General features: G+C 36.4%; 1 protein-coding gene across 1 annotated transcript in view; it reads left to right on the top strand.

Moving 5' to 3' along the window:
• Positions 1 to 441: 441 nt before the first annotated feature.
• Asz1 (ankyrin repeat, SAM and basic leucine zipper domain containing 1) overlaps positions 442 to 18,586 on the top strand; it is a 33,562-nt gene continuing 15,417 nt past the window's right edge. The window contains exons 1-4 of the mRNA XM_051175908.1: positions 442 to 568; positions 1,020 to 1,119; positions 4,976 to 5,098; positions 6,710 to 6,821. Coding sequence (XP_051031865.1) covers positions 464 to 568; positions 1,020 to 1,119; positions 4,976 to 5,098; positions 6,710 to 6,821 — 440 coding nt within the window. The 5' untranslated portion in view covers positions 442 to 463. The remainder of the gene's footprint in view (positions 569 to 1,019; positions 1,120 to 4,975; positions 5,099 to 6,709; positions 6,822 to 18,586) is intronic.

Genomic DNA, 18,586 nt, shown 5'->3' with positions numbered 1-18,586 from the left:
GGGATGGAAGTAGGGGTGAGCACTTATGTCTGACATGAGTCTGTCAGTCTGTCCCACCCGGCCGGCACACTGTTGTGAGACAGCCTGGCAGGCCCACGATCGGGACGCAGGGAGGGAAAAGCGCAGTCGCACATGGCTCCTTCTTTAATGCCGCAATCAAACTGGGTTTTTTTTGTTTTGTTTTGTTTTTAATTTAAAAAAAAAAAATGAAACAAAGTTCCTTAAAGGAGCTGGAAGCACCCAGCAGCAGCAGAGCGAGCTTGTCGACCCTGGAGAGCCATGAGGTCACGGCTTCCGGTGAAAGCCCGTTCCCTCGCAGCACGTTTTTTGGTGGCTGGGAAGTTGGGGGGAAAAAAAGTGTCCGGAGTACAGCTGTGCGCCTGCGCCAGAGGCCCCCAGCGCATGTGCAAGGCCACCTTCCTGCTCCAGCAGCTGCGCAGGCGCAGCGGAGCCGCTTGGGGCCATGGCGGCGGGCACGCTGAGGGGCTTGGCTGTGGCTGGAGGAGGCGAGAGCAGCGATAGTGAGGATGACGGCTGGGATATTGGGTATCTGGACCGGTCGTCTCAGGTAGTGGAAGAGGCGACATGTCGACTGCACCTGATGTGGGCCTCGCCCTGGCTTTGGGAAGAGAGGCCCGGACACACGAACCCGCCCCCACCCCCACCCCACCCCTGTTTCTCCCCTCAAGTCCAGTTCCCTAACTCCCCCCCACCCCCAGATTTTGAATTGTTCATGTTTCAGGTTATTAAGCAAACTGGCAAAGTGTCCCCTTGTCCGCCAACTGCTGCCTTCATGGCTGGCACCCTTTAGGCCTCGGGCGCAGCTTGGCGTGGGTGTGGCTCGTCGTTGCACAATCCCATTAAAAAATCACTGGCGATGTGGATTCTTCACCCAACTTAATTGATTAGCCAAAGCCAAGCCACCACCCCCCCACGTACTCAACCACAACACTGTTACTTCCTGGTGCAATGGGAGTGAAGACACACATAATGAGAATGTCAATCCCCTGCTCTTTTAGAAATTAAAGAGGTCGTTGCCCGTTGAAGAGAAGAACGAAACGTTCAAGAAAGCACTGACCACCGGAGACATCTCCTTAGTGAAGGAGCTCCTAGATTCTGGTGAGAGTTAAGGAATACTGGCAAGTGAACAGGGTTGTTGAAGTTCTCTAGAGCGCCTCACTTTTTTTAAAAAGGTCGTGCTGTTTTCCTAATGAGCGTTAGCGAGTCAGTTGTGTTACCCACGTCTTGGGTGGTGTTTGTCTACCTATTTTGTTCATCTAACCCCGTGGCCAATTATCTTTCATTGGTTCCCGCGTCTTCAACAGACCTGTTCTGACTAATCCTACCCCACCTTGATCATCCATTTTAAATATTTACTTGACTATCATATGCGTCTTAAGAACTTTGAGGTTCTGTTTCCTTCTGTGTTTTTTTATGTTTTGGTGGCATACAGCCTGAGTTCAGTACCAAAATGACTATTTCTGGTAGTTTCATGGTCTGCTCGGTATAATTCCTTGGGGATGTCACTTAAGGTTTCAGAGCTTCAGTTTCTTTATGTGAAATATAATTTCATTTTGGGCCCCTTATTGCTTCTTATAGAGTAAGTAAATTTTATTTTTAAATTACCTACACATAAAATTGTTGACTCTAATGGTTGAAATTATGCAAGGACTAACATGTTGAAACGCTACAAGATACAAAATACGCACAAAACACGAGAGGTCATGAAAAGCAAGCATTTCCTTCTTAGCTAGAGATGATATATCATTTATTGAAAGTACATCATTGGGAAATAAGATCAGGTTTTGATTACTAGCCATGACACTTGATGGCTCTGTAATACTAAGCCATCAAACTTTTGTAAACTTGAGTTTCCCCCTTTTTTAAAAAGATCATAGAAATATACCCAAGGAATTAAAATAAGACTATATAAATAAATAAGACAAAATATAAATAATAGATTAGAATATATAGTTCTGTGTCACTATTAGCTTAAGAGACATAAACAATATGTAAATCTTAGCTGTCATTTGGTAACAGATGAGGACGCTCTCTTTCACTTTGTGAACAAGCACTGGACCTTGATACTCATTTGATGAAGTTTGATATGATTTAATAAGTAAATAAGAGGACTGGATATATAATATGAATGTATGTGTAGTGAGCTTAATGGGGTAGAACAGGCAGAAGTTTTAGAGAAGAGGATTTGGCCTCAGAATAGTGGGACTAGGAATGTTGAAGGGAATGAAGGAACGTGAAGAATTAGGACTTGGTGTGATTGGTGGCAAATGGAGTTTTTCAGCCTCTTGAAAAGGGCCTGCTGCTATGTACATGTTTGGTTAGCCATTTGAAATTTTTCTTTAATTACAAAATAATTTACAACTCATTTTAAAAAGCCAAAGATAAATGTATAGGTAAAAGGTATTTTTACCTTTACTTCCATAAAATAAGTACTATAGTTGATAATCAGTAAGAATTTTTCCACCAAAAGTTATTATTTACTCCTCTTTTGACATTCTATCTTTGATGACACAGTTTTGGTAACAACAGCCAAGGAAAAGAATAGTAAGAAAATACTGATTGTTTCTCTGAACTCATTTTCTAATTATTGTAGTGGTTTAGAGAGGGGGAAAAATGTTAGCAAGGACAAACTCAAGCCCTCCCTGTCTCTCAATATACATAATCTAGTACTGCATTTCCCCAGTAATTACCATGTACATTATGACAATTTAATTAAGACAGCTGAAGATTTTACTTTTAGAGATTTTAACTTTTATATTCTTCAGTAGCTTACTGCTTCAACATGAAAGAAGTGAGCCCCTCAGAGCATTTCCTCAATAATATGACTTTTATCTAAGTAGAATGTTGTAGTCAAAAAAAATCTATAAATTATAAAACAAAGCCAGTGCTATTACCATATAATTTTCTTTGAAACAGAAAAGCATTCTCTTTTCTTTCCTGAAATTGGCAAGTATTTTTATTATTGTTGTTATTGTGGTGTTGTTAATTTAAATTTTATGTTTATGGATGTTTTGCCTGTGTCTGTGTATGTCTGTGTATGTCTGTGCACCATGTGCGTGCCTGGTGCCAGGAAGGGGTATTAGATCCATTGAAACTGGAGTTATAGACAGTTATGAGTCACCACATGAGTGCTGAGAGTCAAACCCAAGTCTTCTGGAAAAACAGTCTGTGCTCTTTACCTCTGAGCCATTTGTCCAACCTCTCCACCCTGCAAGTGTCAATGAGAAATTACCACTTTACTCTTAATCTCTTAAAAGGAAGAGATTTGTATTAATGGGTTGGGTTCATTGCCTTACTGTATCTTTGTCCTTGTTACACAGCTTCTGTACTTGTTAATCCTAGATTAGCCCAACCTTTTTATTTGTTTGCTTTATATTGCTGAGCCAGTAATATCGAGGAAATTCCTAATAATCAAGGGATTTGCAGCATTAATGACTTGAAAGTTTTACCATTGTCCTTTCTTGGCAGTTACTACCCATCTCCGTCACATTTTAAATGTGATTTGATATATAATGTGTGTGGCTGTTTTGTCAACTTGTCTGTGTTGCACATGCAAGCAGTGGCACAGAGGCCAGAAAAGGGCAATAGATACCATGGAACTGGAATTAAAGATGGTTATGAGCTGCCATGTGGGTGCTGGGAATCGAACAAGACCTTCTTTAAACCCTCTCTCCAGCCCTGCCTCATCTAAACAGTGACTAATTTAAACTTTATTTTACATTCAAGGCCTGGCATTTCATAGCTCTCCTTATTCTAGTTCACTCCTTATTACTCATTTTTCTAAAGTAAAACTTAATATTAATTTTCTGCTTGTTCTTTTAATCACACCTCCTCAAAGTAATTTTAAATTATAATGATGCTATCTTTGAATTTCCTTTTCTTTTCCATCCTATTATTCTCTCTTCCCTGTTTTTGTTTTATTTTTATATTATATACTTCTAGATTCCTATTAGTCTCCTTGCCTCCTGCCCCATTCTCAAAAATAGTATGTTGTGTTTATAAGATAGATACATGATACTATTGATCTTTGGATTACATATTGAAGTCTGCATTTCTCAACAGAGCTTTAATGATCCAACCCTAGCTTTCAGTTTCATCTTCATCAATTTATCCATGGGTTAAGTTTTGTTTTGGTAAGAAGTTAAGGATGTCTTGGGGGCATATGTGGTATTTGAAACCATATTTACATATATGTTATTGTTCTGATCTTCAGTACCACCACAGGAAAAGATAGCATGGAAATCCCAATCATATTATAGATACTGTATTTATGATGTAGTAAATATTGTTCATATTGGGTCTCATATAGTACCACCATGAAGCTGAAGGTAGCAAATTTTAGTAATACCAATATAAGAATTTTTTAAAGCCTTTCTTCACTTGATCTTAGCCAAAAGGCTGAGAAGCGATTTTCAAAGCCTTTCTTAAGAATAAATGTTATCCAAAAAAAAAACTACATCTGTCCATTTAATTTTACATCTACTGAGGTAACAGTGAGGGTTTTTATTTTTACTTGTTTTGGTTGTGGGCCTTTTAAAATTTGTGTTCTTTGGGTCTGTATGAAAGATGGATTAGTGGTTAAGAGCACTTGCTGCTCTTGAAGGGAATCCATATTTGGTTCTATACACCCTAAGAGGGTTCACAACCAGTGACCACACCAGTGGTGCATATACATCCATGCAGGCAAGTGTGCTTTGTGTGTGTGTGTGTGTGTGTGTGTGTGTGTGTGTGTGTTTATAACAATTTGTCAGGCAGGAGAGATGGCTCAGCACTTTCTGCTCTTCTAGAGGACCCAGGTTCAGTTCCCAGCACCCACATGGCTCACAGCTGTCTCTAATCCAGTTCAACATGATTCGTACCCTCAAACACATATGAATGCAGACAAAATTACAAATTACAATTCATATTAAATGAATAAATAAATCATTAAAACAATTTGTCTCCACACCAACAGGAATTAATGTGGATTCCAGCTTCCGGTATGGATGGACTCCTCTTATGTATGCAGCTAGTGTAGCCAATGTAGAGCTGGTTCGCTTCCTTTTGGACAGAGGTGCTAATGCAAGCTTTGATAAGGGTAAGTGCTTAAGAGAATTTGATTTCTAAGAGATAGTTGTACTAACTGAGAAAGTACTTTAAGCGAAAATCTGCTAGTTGTATTACATAAAAAAATACAAAAATTCAAATGTAGAATAGACATGTTTTATAAAAACTCTCTTCAAGAAGGTATACTTACAGCCTAGTATTTTGTTACCTTAATGATAGGTTATATTATTATGTAGTGTTTAATAATATGCTAGATTATTTTGGTTGTTTTTAAAGGAAAGGTGCACTGAAAGGAATATTAAAAAGCCAGTAATTGTGTGAAAAAACACTTGAAAATCACCTTGTATATTTTAAAATTGAATTACATTAAGTTATTTCATAGATGGTTTATTAAGGCTCTGTTTTCTTATTATTCAACGACTTCCACTTAAGTGGTATGAGTCCATAACACTAAATCCAATTGCAACATTAAATGAGTAATTATATTTTATTAAGATGTTCCTAATAAACTTTTTAATTCATTTCATATTTTTGGTATAAGTTATGTTTCAGAATTAATATTCACATTTTTAATCTATAGTGATACTTATAAAACTATTTCTACAATGTTCTATATATTTTACAGAAATTCCTCACTTGGTTGTATTTTTACTTAGATTTTGCTTTTCATTATGTCAGCTAAAAACATAATTCAATGAAAGCCATATTTAAGAAGGAGAAATTAACAAAATATATAAGATACTCTATTCCAAAACCATGGTTTCCTTTTCTGTTTAAAACCAGGGAAATACTTGTGGTTATAAGGCAATTTGTATTTTCACAATACATACACATAAATTCCTTTGTCTATAATAGCCCCATTTGGTAGTGAGGCCAGTTATTAATTTTATGTCTATAAATTGGTTCTAACTAATTATAGTGTAAAAGATAAAGGTGGGTCTAGTATAATTATGGCTTATCTGTATTGAGTCATTAATGTAAAACATAGCTGTGATATCCTATTTTATATGTCTAGTACTTTATGGTGGTGCTGTTTGCTTTCATCATCCCTGACTTCCACCATTTTTAGAAAATAGGGTGAAATCACAGTAGAAATGACTGTTACAGCAATGGATGTGAGGGACCAGCAGGATGACCCAGCAGGCAAAGGTACTTGCTGCCAAGCCACATTTGATTATGTGAGCTTAATCTCTGGGACCTCCATGATCAGAGGAGAGAGCTAATGTCCAGGGGTTGTCTTCTGACTTCTTCATCAATACAATTTACAAACATATCTCAAAGATTGTCAGAAGTGAAGTAAAACCAGAAACTATATTGTTATTTTCTAATCACAAATTCAGCCAGACAATTTTTGTTTTTAATTTTTTAAATTAAATCTTCCATGCAGGCTCTGAGAAATTCATTGTGCCTACCCACTTTCTATTCTCTTGAAGAAATGGCAATAGTGGAAGAAAGTTATGATTTGAACATACACTTTAGAGATGCAGAAGGCCTGTTGCTAAGATGATGAGATCTACTTGGAGTGATAGAGATGGGAAGAAGTTGGGAATTTTAGAGTACAGTAAATGCTTAGCATGATAAAGAAGGCATTTAGAGGCACTTCCTAATGTTTGGGGATTTCTTTGCTTTTCTACTCATATAGACAAGTTAACCATCTTGATAACTGCATGTTCTGCTCGTGGTTCAGAGGAGCATGTCTTGAAGTGTGTGGAGTTACTACTTTCACGAAACGCGGATCCAAATGTTGCTTGTAGGTAAGAGCCTAATTCTCTGATGAAAATATTACACTTTAATAACCTGTTATATTTGATAAAATAAATTTTTAAAAATCAGTAGCATTGTTTACTTAGCCAAATAATGAATGAAAATGTGTCATAAAGTCACAGTTTCATTGCATAAGATTATTGAAAGGAAATAACATGAAGATATACTTCTAGCTTTTAAATTTTAGAGAACTAAGAATTTGTACTTACGAGAAAAGAGGACTATAAATGTATTTCCTGTAGATTATAACCTCAGAAGGATGTGGTGGTTAAACTATAGCATCATAATAAAGTTTCTCAGATTTCTTCTCCATGTAAGAATGACAAAATGGCTTGGCATATTTGGATAAAATATTTCATTATTCTGTCTTTGTGAGTATAAACCTCTGTACCTAATTAGATCTTATCGTAACTAAGGAAAACTGTAACTATAACTACCTAGTCTTCATCTCCATTAAATACTCCAAAAAGATATAATATCACCTGAATGACCAGTGCAAGCCACTTCTAAACCAAAAAGAAATGGCAGAAACAACTGGCTGCATCAACAGTCACTCAAGATTCCTTTGCAGTGTTGGGGCATCCATCTTTGTCATACAGACCTAGGATATCTGGCAGACTTTTGTGTAAAACAGGAATTTTTGAAGGACTGTCTAACTCTGAATTGGCAAAGTTTAGCAGTCACTTTTCTTTGTGTATTGCTAGTCCAGTTTGGACAGCATACTGTCAGCAGTCAAAACAAGGGCAGTCTCTTGCCCAAATGGATGTTTTTTACTACAAAGAAAGCAAACTCCACATGGAGGTTCAGTGCCCATAATCCTGGTACCACCAGGAGCAGACATGTCTCACTGTCATGAAAAACCTTATGATATTAAAACATTTTAAATGCCATATTCTGTAGTTTGAAGTGTTTGAAATTGAAACAAATGATTTGAACACATAGTTGAATTGAACCCAAGTGTGCTGTCATTTAGATTTGTACCTTTGGAAATGGCCTTAAATAAGAATTGCCTCTCTAGATTCAGTAAAATAATTGATTTTGTGATGTGTTTTCAGGTTTTGTTTTTGCCTTTCTTTCTTTTCAATACACATTTGTGTTATTCACACTCTTACAATATTTCTATCCTTCCATAAAGTTGCTGGTATCCTTTCCTGTTAAATTTCCTTCTTTAGTGGCTACCATGCCATCTGCAACTGATTTCTACAATTATAATCATTTTATTACGTTATGTAAATAGAATTGTATATTTTTGTGTGTCTAATTTCTTTCACAAAAGACAATGAATATCACACTTTTCCATATTGCATATGTCAGTTATTTAGTACTTGACATTCCATACTATGAAGATTCTATAGTAATTCTAAAAGTATCGTGAAATTGTTGTATCCTCGTTGTGGTGATTAAATCACAAATGCCCCATAGCACATTTGAGTACTTGGTTTCCAGTTGGTGCTCTTTGTAGAGGCTTAGAAGTTGTGACCTTGTTAGAGGAGGTATGTCACTAGGCGTGGGCATTGAGAGGTTGAAGGCTGGTGTCTATTTGCTCTCTTTGTTTTGGGCAGTTCAAAATTTGAGACTTTAGCTTCTGCTCTAGACTCCATGTTGACTGGTATTGCCATGCTTCCTTACCATGTCAGACTTTTATCCCCCTGGAACCATAAGCCAATTAAACTCTTCCTTCTATAAGTTGCTTTAGTCATGTGTTTTATCACAGCAATAGAAAAGAACCTAATACACTTGCAAAACTAGCAGATCTAATGAAGCAGAAAATTTATTAGTTAAAAATTGAAAAGGATATATATTAAATTTCTATAAAGTTATTTGCTAACTTTGAAAGGCAAAATTTAAAGCATTGTAAGGCTAAGCTCAACGAGTATGGGTAGTAAGAGCATTTCTGCCAGCGTTGCATCTCTCTTTACACCTGCCTGCCTAAGGTACCTTGCATGATTCCTTGGGGTATCACTGACTTACCTACACCCGTATTTAACATACCTTGTTGCTTTTTAGGTGGCCACTTGTTGTCCCTGTTGTGACTGGTTTTGTACTATTTCAGCAAACCACTACATATGGGTGCTGAATATTATTACCACCAAGTGTTTCTGTGTTTTCAGTGTTTCTCTTGTCTAGCCATTATAGCTCATTGTATTTTCCTTCCTCCTTGCTTCTCTTCTTCCTTTTCTTCTCTCCCTCCCTCCTTTCTGTTTGGATTAATTTTTTGACTGCTTAGAGAATTACATTTTTTTAATTATTGGTGTGTAGTAAAGGGAACTCTTATAGGTGGCATGAAATTGAAGTGTTCAGCCTTCGTTGTCTGCTGGAAGTCTTTCTGCTGTTAGGTGTATTCTAGCTGACAAGAGAGAGCAGAAAAAAAAATTACCCCACACAGTAAATAAATATCCAGCATCCAGGAACATATACTATCTGTATCAGAGTTTCTCTTGTCTCATAGAACTATGACTGCTAACCTGTCTCCATAGTCAACAGCTCTTACATTAGTATGCCTGTTGCCCTGAGCTCTGGTGATATTCTTCTCTTACCTCTTCAGAGACCGCAGAGAAAACTTACTAACAGTTGTCTTACAAAGAAGCTTCAAAATCAAAACCTTAGCCTTTTGTAGCGGGCCTTTTATTTTTTATTAAAAAATGAAAATTTGTCATTTGAAGGTAAACATTTAATATCCAGGGTTTTCTTGAGGCAGAGTTTTGCTGTGTAGCCCTGGCTAGCTCGAACTGCCTATATTGATCAGGCTAGCCTTGGCTTCACAGTGTCTCTTGAGTGCTGGTATTGAAGGTGTATTAGCCTTGGCTTCACAGTGCCTCTCCAGTGTCATCATGCTCAGCTATTGCACAGTTCTTAATTGCTTCAATATTGTTGCTGCTGCTGCTGCTGCTGAAGTTTTATGTAAGTAAATAACTAAATGTTCAAATCTGAGGCTGATAAAATGGCTCAGCAGGTAAAAGTGCTGGTAAAAGTGCTTGCTCTGGAAGTCTAGTAACCTGAGTTCTAAGAACCCACATAATGGTGGAAAGGGAGAATGTGTGATTGCCACATGCTTGTTGCTACAGATTTATCCACACTCACACGTTCACCATAAATATTCCTTCAGTTTGCCAAATCTCATTTTACCTTCAATCTGTTACTAAAATGGTGAGTTAATTTTGTTTACTTTTCTGGCTTCTTTTTAAAATTGCTGGGTTACTTTTTGTAACTTATTATTCCCTGAAAATATTTCAAACTCTAAATTAAAACTTCTTTAATATGGTAAATATGTCAACTAGATTGATCAGTACCATTATCTACTATCTTTGTGAACCTTTTTCTATTGGTATCATTTCTCATGCCTCTTCTTAATGACCAGGTGCTGGTCACTAGATATTTAAAATTACTTTGAGAATAAAATGAGTCACTCAATCATGTCAGTGAAAACTTGCCTGGAACATTATCAGCTCTGGAATCACATCATCTTAAATTTGGAGATTGATCTTCCCTTGAACCATTTTGGAGATAAAACATTACTTTTTTTCACCTGGAAAATAACCATCCCTTGAGTCCCAGCTTAATTTGTTTCAAATATGGCCTTTACCTTGTATGTCCCAGGACTGTTGCCTTAATGCTGATAGTTAAAGCTATTTTCCCATTGACTTCTGTGAAGTAGCAAGGGTTCTAGAAGCATAAGCAATTATAAATGTAAGCTTTTCTGCTTGCTTTTTGCTCTCTGGCTTTCAGCTCAGTGATTCTTTGGTGTTGTTGTTTTTTAAGACAATTTCACAATTTTTAAATATAGCTGTTGTATGAGCCTTTACAGCTTTGTCCAAATTAACTCACCATGTCTACAAGGGGAAATTAGCATCTTCTAATTATAATTTCTTTTTATATTTGTGACTATTTTAGTGTCTACTCTTGTGTTTATTTTCTGTGTGGATTTCTTTTGTAGTTTTTTTTTTTCAAAATAACATTAACATTTCATAAGTTATCCATATTGGTACAAAGAAAACTATCTCATTCTTTCATCACTTTCTCTTTTTTTCCCCCTTTCTTTTTTTTTGGGGGGGGGGAATAATGATAAAGAACTAACAACTTGAAAGCAATTTTTTTTTTTAAAGTTAATGCTCTATGAGAGAAATCACAATTACGTTTTCCTTAAATATTGCTGATTTAAAAGCTAGCAGGCAAAGGTCTTCTCCCACTCTGTAGGTTCCTTTTACTGTGCTGATCATCCCCTTTGATATGCAGATGGTTTTTTCGTTTCCTGTGTCCCATTAGTTGACTCTTTATGTAATTTCCTGTGCTGTGGAAGTTTTATACAGAAAGTCCGTGCCTATTCCTGTATCTTTGAGTTATTTCCTATGCTTTTCTCTGAAAGTTTCAGTGTTTCAGTTTTGTGAAGTATGCTGTCTTCTTACACCTTTATATGGGTTCTGTGGATATAACTTCTGTGGCAGGTCTGTATAGCCAGGGTTGTAACCCACGGAGCCATTTTTATCAGGCATGCTGTTTTAAAGGAAACATTTGTCTCAACATTTGCTGTCTCCCAACCCCTGTGTTAATTGCTTTTAATTGCATCTAAATGATGCTTACAAATCAGTGGTAAGTAGATCTGACATTTTTATTATTAAAGTAGTAATAAGCTTTGTGAAATCATGTGCAACTTAATATGTTTTTTGTTGGTTTTTAGAAATGGTTAGTTTTTCCCCTCGTTTGCTGAAATATTTTCTTTAAGAAAAAGATATATAAAGGGAGTACTTTTTTCTGGCAAATAATTTTGTTAAATTCACATTTCTCTGCCATGAGATAAGTTGTACAAACTAATGTGGCATTTTAACTTCAATAGATGTTTTATTACCTTGATAAATAAGGACACATTAACTAATGCTCAAGGTTTTGACGTGATCATTGCGTGGTTGCAAACGTATTAAATATTATTGCCTACTTAATTTTTTTTTTTAAAAAAAAAAGGAACCCTAGGGAAAACTTCACCTTTCTCAGAGTATAAATTTAGTTATAAATATCACTAGAGCAGCTTGGTAGAGTGAGTATAATACTGGTTTGTAAGGAGACCATGCTTCTAGTTTAAATAAATTTGTGGCACAGCTTGCTTCTGACAACACAGGCAGATGTCATAACAGAAGCTATTCTTAAGTTGCTAACTTAGAAAACATTACTAGAAATGACCATTGACTTCCTGATGCTTTTCTGCACATAAATAGTTGACATGTTTTTGTTGTGAATATTCAAGTAACAAAGAGATCCATGGAGTAAGTACAAGTGCTCCACTAAAGAAATTCATTCTGTTCTCTCAGAGATAGTAACTAAGTAGTTTAATGAAGATCTCAATCCTTAAAAAAAAAAACATAACTGTATTCATATACACATGTATACATGCACATAGTTTTTTCACTCAGAAACATGTGGGATCTTTCTGTCAGTACTTAATAACTTTATCTTGTTTTAGAACTCTACTGTATTCATATTGCTAGTACTCTGTTCTTATTAAACATTATTAATAGCATTAAGTTATGTACAGTTTGACATTCTCATATTATATGGTAAGGAACAATATCTCATGAGCCACATATCTAAGATTTGAGCTCCCACTTTATTCTTTTATAACTCTTTGTTTTTATAATAAAAGCATATCATCATAAAGATATTTTTCTCTTTTGAACTGTTCCTAAATAGAGAGGAAGGAACCCAACAAGGATGTACACATTAATTCTGTTTTTATTCCATTTGTCTTTTGTGTGTATTCTTGTATATTTAAATTTATTTGATGCTCATTATTATTATTATTATTATTATTATTATTATATTCTAGCACTTAATGATGTTAACTTTTAATTTTACCCTTATAATCATCTTCTTTGGTGTTCTTCATTCTGTCCTATATTTTGTTTCAATCAAGAATCATTTTCTATGTAAAACCTATTCTTAGTATATCTGTATCTAGTTAGGGTTTCAGTTGCTATGAAGAGACAACATAAACACAGCAACTCTTATAAAGGAAGCATTTAATTGGGTTGCTTACAGTTTCTGAAATTCAGTCAGTTATCATCATGGTAGGCCATGGTAGTATACAAGCAGACTTGGTGCTGGAAAAGGAGCTGATAGTGGGAAAAGAGCTACATCTTGATCCCACAGGCAATAGGAAGTGAACTGAGACACTGGGTATGGCTTAAGCATATATGAGACCTCAAAACACACTTCCACAGTGACACACTTACTCCAACAAATCCACACCTCCTATGGTGTGACCCCCTTTCTTCCAAACCACCACAATCTGTGAGAAGCAGAATCTTTATATTTGAAAATATCTTATTTACAATTTTTAGTTTTTTAGTGAAGACAATGAGCTTTGCATTTCTAAACTTTCAGTTTTATTTTTCCCAACATTTCATCTTCTCTTTATTCCTCTTTCATATACTATATTGGCTTCCTTATTTCACCTAGCTCTTTATTTGTATTCTCCTTGAATTCATTTAAGAGATAATTTGTATCCTCTTTGATTTTGTTACATATTCTTTTGACCTCTTTTTCTGGGATTTCATCTGATTTGCTCTCTTGGAATTGCACTCATATGGGCTTAGTGTTTAGAGGTATCATACTTCCTTGATACTTCTTGGGGTTTGTTATGCATCTGAGGTTTTCTAATTGATTGGATCTTTGTATCAGTGTTGTTCTTTTTGCTGAAGTATCTAAAGTTCTGGTGAGAGTAGGCATAGCCCACTTAAGGAGTGTGGTACAGAAGCTAAGCCTTCAGGTGTTCAGGTGTGATCACTGCTCTGCTCTTAAACTAATGTTTAACTGCAGAGACAACCACAATTCTAGATGGGCATCCTGTATGAATACTGGAACAGTCAATTAAACACAGGATTTCATTTCAGTGACTATTGGAGGGATAAAGGAACAGGATAGTATTGTGTACTGGAATATTATTTACTAAGGATAAGTGTAAAATGAAGCATGTTAAATGAGGATAGGATTAGTGTTACATCAATTGAGATTAGAGGCAAAAAGCAAATGGAAAGGGGAAGTTGGTGTGAACCGAACTTAAAATGCCTGATAGTGCCCACAGAGTTAAAAGATTATTAAACCTTTAAAGATTATTAAGCCTTTGGGCAATTACAATTTAGAAGAAAAAAAAAGGAAACTAAGTTGGAATGAGAATGAAATGGTATGGGTTGTGCATAGGGAGAATAGCAGAGAATAAACAATAGAGTGAGTGAATAAATCTCCAGAATGACCATAAAATCTTACCAAGTAATACAAAAACTAGGACTAAACCATTAAATGATATTTATGCACAGATGAAGGTAAAAACTTAAAAGCCAATATAAAGACAAAGTGAAATAGATTTTAAAATGTGATCACACTAGTGTTTCTTCCCCTAAGATGGGTTTTTAATCCTTCCCATGTAGTAAACTTTACTGAGGAAGGGAAAGTACAGCATGCAATTCTTGTTCAAAACTATAAAAACAGACTTATGAGTATACAATGCCCAGGGGAGTTTAAGCAGATTATCTTTGGGTTTCTGGCACAACTGAGTTCCTGAGTTCCACAGCGCAGTTCTTAGTTCCTATGCTGCCCCTTGTGGAAACAATGAAGAATCTTTCCAGGGTGTCCTGCAGGCCACACTTCAATTGCCACAGCCAACGCCTCCACTGATCAGTCCCCACAGTGTACAGTCCATGTGCTGTCTACCAGTGCTAGCTACCCAGGAATTGGGAGCTGCCTCAGAGAACTTAGTGAGAGAATGTAGGACTCACTTCAACTCCAGGGGCTTTGCTTTCATGCTCTGGGAGCTTCTCTACCTTCACATGGATTGGATCAGCTTTGTTACCATACAATTCCTGAGGTGGAGTATGTAAAGATGAAAGGGAAATGTGTGTGTAAGTATGCATGTGAGTGTGTGTTTCTGAAATCCTAATTTTTGATTGCTCTCTCCTCCCTGAGGTCTTGAAGGTAAAATTTCCTTTTCACTCTGTTTCATAGCACACTAAACACATCTGTCTGATACATAGTTATGACTCACACACATGCAGCCTTGAAGCCTCACAGATGTGGCAACTCCATAACAGCACAGTTCTGTAAGGGTCGATACAGTTAGTGATGAACAGATGGAGGGATCTCATGTGCCAGCAGAAATGTCATCTCAAACTGGAAGCCATTACCCGCATAGGGCCCACCTTGCTCAGGGCTTGTAACAGTTTCCATGAACCTTCACAAGATTCCCACAAGATAGACTGCTCATCTTTCAGGTACCTTCCCTGGTTAATCTGAGGACATCTCACTATGCCCCACTTCTTCAAGGTTCCATACCATCTCCCAGGAGATGAATACCATATAGCCCTGCTCAGTGCTGATCTAAAACTACTCTACTCCTAGAAGATGTAGTAGATGTCCAGTTCCTAGTGCTTCATCATTGCCCAGACCATGTTTGTTGCATTATTCTTCTAGTAACACTTGTAAGCAGATTTAAAAAGAGTAGATAATACTTAAATGTACATCAGGGGTGTGTGTGTGTGTGTGTGTGTGTGTGTGTGTGTGTGTGTGTGTGTGTGTGTGTGTGTGTAGATGTAGGCAGATTTTTCTTTGGGCTGCCAAAAAAATCAACATAGACTTATTATTAATTATAAAAGCTTGGCCTATAGCTTAGACTTGTCCCATTAGCTCTTATTATTAAATTAGCCCATTTCTATTCTTATGTGTTGCCATGTGACTCATGGCTTTTACCTTTCCTTTTGCATGTCTTTGTGTCCCAATGGCAGCTCTGGTTTTCTTCTTCCCAGAGCTCTGTCTGTCCAGAAGTTCTACCTATACTTCCTGTTTAGCTATTAACCATTTGGCTTTTTATTAAACCAGTCACAGTGACACATCTTCACACAGTGTAAAGGAATATTCCACAACATGATGGTAAAAGAATTGTTTAAGTACATCATTGTGAGTGAAAATTTCTATGAAGTTGAGTTTTGTTGCCCTCTAGTGGGAAGTTTTGTTGAAATGAAATAACCACAAAGTCAAACTTGATTTTAAAAAGTTTACAAAAATGATTGATGTTGCAAATGCACATAGGCTAGCTTTACATTTAAGTTAGCTGACCTTACTGCTTATACTCTAAATGATAAGTTGGTGTACTGCAACTATATTAGAACACAAACACACTATTTTACTTATGCATCATCTATGGCAGTTTTCGTACTGTAATCACAGAGTTGAATGGCACAACCATGGCACCATGTATGCTCACAAAGATTAAGGGACTTACTCTGTTGTCTTCTACAGGAAACGATTGGAGAACTCTGACCTAAGCCATTGAACTCTGTTGCTTCTATTTGTTTTCAGTTTTGAAAGAAACAACAAAATTACAGTGCTAAGATTATATTACACTTGGTACATCCAAAGCAATCAGCTGAGAAACTGTTAGACATAATAAAAGTAAAAGGAAATCATTTTCTAATGCTAATATCCAAAACTCAGGTGATTTCCAGTCTTCAAATTGTCATTGATTCCACTCTTGAGAGCAAACATAAATGTCTAAGATAATGTAAAAGGAAAATGAAGGACTTAAATGAAGACAATTTTAAATTCTATTCCATGGAATTTTAGAAGACTGAATAAATTTGTCATTTCTTTGCTGAAGTGACAGCATTTAAAATATATTTAATATAATTTATAAAACTTAAATAGTCCACTCAAATGACCAAGGCGATTGTGTCAACCTTATGAATTATGAAATATCTAGAAGAAAATATGACTAAAATATCAATAATTTGGGTGAAAATGCCCTTCATGACCTCAAATATAGGCTAAGGATATGTCTTGACTTTGCACCATAAAATTAGATGTCAAACTAAAAGTCTTTAATAATGTTCTATTTAAAGCAAAGGGGAGTACTTCTGGGCTGGAAAAGGTGTAACTCTGAAGAAGGAGATGGGACACACAGCATTACCTGAAGTCTCATTACTCTCAGACAAGGGTAGGATAGCTGACTTGAGTCTTCTGTGTTTGAGTGAATCATGCTGGTAGGCCAGTACATAGGGTATGAAGCCACTAGTTGTTAAAATCCAGATAACACCAGCATCATAAGATTAAACATGCACAGCAAAATCCAAGAAAAGTAACTGCAGAAAGGAAAACTAGAAGAACTGGAAAGGGGCCTTATCACTCTGAGGAATGGATGTTCTGCCACAAAATAACAAACAGGCTTTATTAAACAAGTACAGCCAAGGATGAAACTGGTTGTATATAAAGCTAGGTGTATCTACAAAATATTAAGTGTGTCACTGCTGAGAGCAGCTAAGTGGGCTAGAAGATGCTAGATATGAAGAAACTGTCTAGGATACAACATAACCAGTAATAGAAATAGTATCTATAAGGAGAAAAAGAAACATGAAAAACATTATCAGTACTTCCACTGTCTGCCTAATAAGCTTCCAGACAGCTAAGGTTTGAACTCAGGAAAGATGTGATTGTATCTAAACACAAGATTCCAGGCAAAGATAGAAGGCAGACTTGCCATGTTTGAAGCACTAGTGGCCAGGAATTATCACATACTGAAGACACCATTCCTTAATATGAAGAGATTTCTATGACAGAATATTTATATAATAAGTAAATATGTATAAGTGTGCTTAATATTAATTGTCAACCTAATGGGATCTAGAACTTCCCAGGAGACAAGTATGTTGGCCTGTCTGTGAGGGAGTTTCTATAGCTGAGATGGGAAGACCCCCCCCCCCCCCCCCGCCAACTAGATGACACAATTCCATTGGCTGGAGTCCTGGACTGAGAGAGAAGAAGTGAACTGAGCATTAAAATTCTTCCTTTTGTGATGTGGATGAGATGGGACCAGATGCCTCAAGCACCTGTCACCATGACTTTCCCCCCATAAGTGACTGTGCCCTTGCACTGAGAGTCAGAATAATTACTCTCCTAAACTGCTCTCATCAAGTGTCTGTCTCAGTGGTAAGAAGAGGAGACTCACTAAGCGGCATGGGAATTATAATTAATTAAAATACATGAGTGTATCACAGTAACTCCAAAACACCGTAAAGAAATTAAAAACTTATCACAAAAATAAGTTTCATATCAAAATACTTCCTATGCAGAAATGACCATCTGTTATTTGACAATTTAACAACTGTATGTAGAAGAAGACAAATGGTCTGAGAAATCAATTTGAATCAGAAATTATGTATCTAATCTTTTCATCATCTAAGAATAAAGGTAAAATACTTGGAGAAATATATATATATATATGAACTCTAAGTGGTTTTCCTCAGGAGAGGCACTACTGATATTTTAAGTTAAAACATCGCATGTGTTGTAGGATACTTTGTCTGGTCCAGGTCTTCATCCATGTAATTCAAATTCCCTCTGGTGAATGTGCTGGCCACTAGAGGGAACCAGTAGACCTACTGCAAGAGAAACTTGTTTTTCAGAACCTGCATGTATTGTTTGCATTTAAACTAATTCAACAATGAGACAACACTTAGAGGCAAAATTCTTTCCCAAATCTGGGGTACACATTTACAAAGTTTCCACAGCACACAAAATTGCTCAAGGAGAATGGTAAAAACTGCTTTAAAAATTATGATTCCATAAGGATATGTGAATATAACATGGAAAATATTTGAATTCAAAATACAGAGAAGGGGACAAATGTCAGTGTTTTTGGTAACATTATTGATGTAACAAAGTCATGTTCATCACATAAATTTCTGCTAATAGATATCCTGTTTGTTGATAACATAACTAA

This window comes from Phodopus roborovskii, unplaced genomic scaffold (genome assembly GCF_943737965.1).
Source record: "Phodopus roborovskii unplaced genomic scaffold, PHOROB, whole genome shotgun sequence".
Lineage (NCBI taxonomy): Eukaryota > Metazoa > Chordata > Mammalia > Rodentia > Cricetidae > Phodopus > Phodopus roborovskii.
This window is presented reverse-complemented; position numbering and strand designations above follow the sequence as displayed.